Below are 3,870 nucleotides of genomic sequence, written 5' to 3' on the forward strand. Positions count from 1 at the left end.
GAGCCCCGCGGCCGCACCGAGGCTTCTAGCACAAACATCGCCCTTGGCTGCAGCCCGAAGGCCAGCTCCTCCACCCATACTCGGAACTCCTGGGTCCCATTTTCGCTTGGACCCCGCAGCCCACTGGTCCGAGCTACGGGCGGGGGCTCTAGGCCGCACAGACTTTGCAGCTATTCTCCATTCTTGTTTATTTGCCCACCACCACGCGGAGCTCCCGCGCCTCCCCACACGCCCTGCGCGCCGGCAGCCTCGCTCGGGTCGCCCTCGCGCCTCCTTCGTCCCCCCGCCCCCACCCAATCAGCGCGCACTACTTCCCCCTCGGCTCCGGCTCCCGGATTGAACCCTCCTGACATATTTGGGGCCATTCTTCTCCTTTGTTGCTATTTTGCTTGCGACCCGCGGGTAATCCCCGCGCGGGAGGGGGGCGTGCATTGTCGTGCTGATGGACGGGCCCATTTGGCCGCTCCGCGCCCCCCGGAGGAGAGACACAAAGCCCAGGCACGTGCGCCTCCCCATAGAGGAGCAGCAGACCGTGAATGGAGGCGGGGCCGGGCGTGTGCCTGGGCCGGGCGGGGCGGCGGCGCCGGGCGGGGCGGTGAGGGGCGCGCGCGGGGGCCCGGCGCCCTCAGGTACATCTGGCGCACCTACCGGGCGACCCCCGAGTCCCGGCCCCCTTTTTGCCGCCCTGAAGCTCTCCCACCCTACCAGGCAGAGGAGCTGCGGGCGCGCTGATTGGCTCCGGGGGAAGCGGGAGGCGAGAACAATGGCCCCCTCCCCCAGTTAAAAGGGAGCGGCTGACGGACCCGAGGACAGGGACGGGCGTGCAGGGCGCAGAGCCTGGCCGAGCCGCTGCCGGCGCCACGCAAGTCCCGCAGCCGCCGTGCCCGGGCCATGGGCCAGGGGCACTGAGGGCCGCCCGGGCCGAGCGCGGAGGTGGGACCGAGCCTGTGCCTTGCCCTTGCGCCGCGCCAACATGCCCCGCGGCTTCCTGGTGAAGCGCAGCAAGAAGTCCACGCCCGTGTCTTACCGGGTTCGCGGCGGGGAGGACGGCGACCGAGCGCTGCTGCTCTCACAGGGCTGCGGGGGCGCCCGCGCCGAGCCCCCGGCGCCGAGCCCCGGGCCGGGGCCTCTGCCGCCGCCCCCAGAGCGCGCCCATGCGGCGCTCGCCGCCGCGCTCGCCTGCGCGCCAGGCCCGCAGCCACCCCCGCCGGGCCCGCGGGCCGCGCACTTCGGCAACCCGGAGGCCGCGCACCCCACGCCGCTCTACAGCCCCACGCGGCCCGTGAGCCGCGAGCACGAGAAGCACAAGTACTTCGAGCGCAGCTTCAACCTTGGCTCGCCGGTTTCGGCCGAGTCCTTCCCCACGCCCGCCGCGCTGCTCGGAGGGGGCGGCAGCGGCGGCGCGAACGGCGCGGGCGGCAGCGGCACCTGCGGCGGCGACGCGCTGCTCTTTGCGCCCGCCGAGCTCAAGATGGGCACGGCGTTCTCAGCGGGCGCCGAAGCGGCCCGCGGCCCAGGGCCCGGCCCCCCGCTGCCCCCCGCCGCTGCTCTGCGGCCCCCGGGCAAGCGGCCCGCGCCCCCTGCTGCTGCCGCTGCCACCGAGCCGCCAGCCAAAGCAGCCAAGGCCCCAAGCTCCAAGAAGCCCAAGGCCATCCGCAAGCTGCACTTCGAAGACGAGGTGACCACGTCGCCGGTGCTCGGGCTCAAGATCAAGGAGGGCCCAGTGGAGGCGCCGCGGGGCCGCGCGGGGGGCGCGGCGCGGCCGCTGGGCGAGTTCATCTGCCAGCTGTGCAAGGAGGAGTATGCCGATCCGTTCGCGCTGGCGCAGCACAAGTGCTCGCGCATCGTGCGCGTGGAGTACCGCTGCCCCGAGTGCGCCAAGGTCTTCAGCTGTCCGGCCAACCTGGCCTCGCACCGCCGCTGGCACAAACCGCGGCCCGCGCCCGCAGCTGCCCGCGCGCCGGAGCCCGAAGCTACCGCCAGGGCAGAAGCGCGGGAGGCGACGGGCGGCGGCAGCGACCGGGACACGCCGAGTCCCGGCGGCGTATCCGAGTCGGGTTCCGAGGACGGGCTCTACGAGTGCCACCACTGCGCCAAGAAGTTCCGCCGCCAGGCCTATCTGCGCAAACACCTGCTGGCTCACCACCAGGCGCTGCAGGCAAAGGGCGCGCCGCCAGCGCCCCGGGCCGAGGACCTACTGGCCTTGTACCCTGGGCCCGAAGAGAAGGCGCCCCAGGAGGCGGCCGGCGACGGCGAGGCGGCCGGCGTGCTGGGCCTGAATGCGTCTGCCGATTGCCACCTGTGCCCAGTGTGCGGGGAGACGTTCCCCAGCAAGGGCGCCCAGGAGCGCCACCTGCGCCTGCTGCACGCCGCCCAGGTGTTCCCCTGCAAGTACTGCCCGGCCACCTTCTACAGCTCGCCAGGCCTTACGCGGCACATCAACAAGTGCCACCCGTCCGAGAACAGACAAGTGATCCTCCTGCAGGTGCCCGTGCGCCCGGCCTGCTAGAGCGCGCCCTCCACCCCGGCCCCCCGAACTGTGCCTTCGCTTGGAGACCCACAAAGAGAGCGCGCCCTGCATTCCCTGAACCCGCGTCCGCGCTGGGGGCGCCCCCCTGCCACCGGGTGAAAGTGTCGTCTCCGCTTCTCTCGGTGTGGCGTGACGGTAACCCCGATCCTCTCGTTGTGACTCCTTTTGGATTCCCCCTTTTGCGTTGTGTCCCCCCTATTCCCCATGGCGCAACAGGAGTCCATCTCTTTCTGTACAAGGGAGAAAAGCTGTACGCGTTTGTCTTGTGGTTGGAAGCCTCCCCTTGGAGGGGAGAAGCTGTTTTTCTTGCTAGTATTCGCTGTGTTCATGGTCTAGAAATGCGGTTTGCTCTCGCCTACCAATCTCTGCTCTCTATGTATGTAGCGTACGGGTTGTTTTGGGTGAATCTTGAGGAATAAATGCCTTTATATTTCACAGGCTGTAAATTGAACTTCCCACACGATTAGCTTTATTATGGCTTGTGAACTGCTGGAGTCTGGCTTTACCTTTTTGTATGTGAACAAATCAAATTGCTTAAAAAAGAGTTTTCTTTAGTATAGCCACAAATGCCTTGAACTGTTGTCTGTTTGGGATTGTTTTGGGGGGAGGGAAGGGAATTTTCAGAAGATGCTGTAGTAACTGCCTCAGTATTTCACGTAAGACTTTTTGGTTTGATCATCTTTGTTGAGGTAGGACTATATGAGTTCCCTCTAAATGTATATGTTGATTTATGAGTAATTGTTATTTATTCTTTATTTATTTATATTAATTATGAAGATTATGATATTATTTGATTGCAAATCTTTTTTTGGTGCGCTTTCCCCCTGCCACTCTTGACATTTCACTGTGCATTTTAGAAGAGAGCCTTTTTCTAAAGGGATCTGCTAAAAGTTTTAACTTTTATACCTATCTGAGTGAATTACAGGCAACCTACCATTTTATTCTGCTTGGAAGGGCCCTCGAGGCCCTCGTACAACCGACAGCTCTTACTTTTAAATGCAATCTCTTTTCTACATACATTATTTTCTTAATTGTTAGCTATTTATAGAAAGCTTCAATAGAACTGTTTCAACTGTATAACTATTTACTATTCAAATAAAATATTTTCAAAGTCAAAGTATGGTGGACTGATTTCTGTAATCACATGCTTTCAACAAGAATTTAAAGTATAGCTTCTGGTGATTCTTAAAAGCTAACTTTATTTTTTATTTAAAAAAAAAAAACACTACCATACATGACCAGAGTCATCAGTTTTTAGAGCTAAACCTAAACTGCTGGATTCTGCCCCCCTGGCAATTCATGGGTATAGCCTTGGAATTGGCTAACTGGAACTGCAGCCT

At 62.0% G+C, this 3,870-nt stretch overlaps 1 protein-coding gene across 1 annotated transcript; it reads left to right on the top strand.

Annotated features, from left to right (window-relative positions):
• The first annotated feature begins 825 nt into the window (after nucleotides 1-825).
• INSM1 (insulinoma-associated 1) lies at nucleotides 826-3,647 on the top strand. Its single transcript, XM_012657208.1, has one exon. The coding sequence runs from the start codon at nucleotides 974-976 to the stop codon at nucleotides 2,507-2,509; it is 1,536 nt and encodes a 511-aa protein (XP_012512662.1). The 5' UTR covers nucleotides 826-973; the 3' UTR covers nucleotides 2,510-3,647.
• Nucleotides 3,648-3,870: the final 223 nt, after the last annotated feature.

The sequence above is a fragment of the Propithecus coquereli genome, unplaced genomic scaffold (assembly GCF_000956105.1).
Source record: "Propithecus coquereli isolate 6110/MARCELLA unplaced genomic scaffold, Pcoq_1.0 Scaffold533, whole genome shotgun sequence".
Lineage (NCBI taxonomy): Eukaryota > Metazoa > Chordata > Mammalia > Primates > Indriidae > Propithecus > Propithecus coquereli.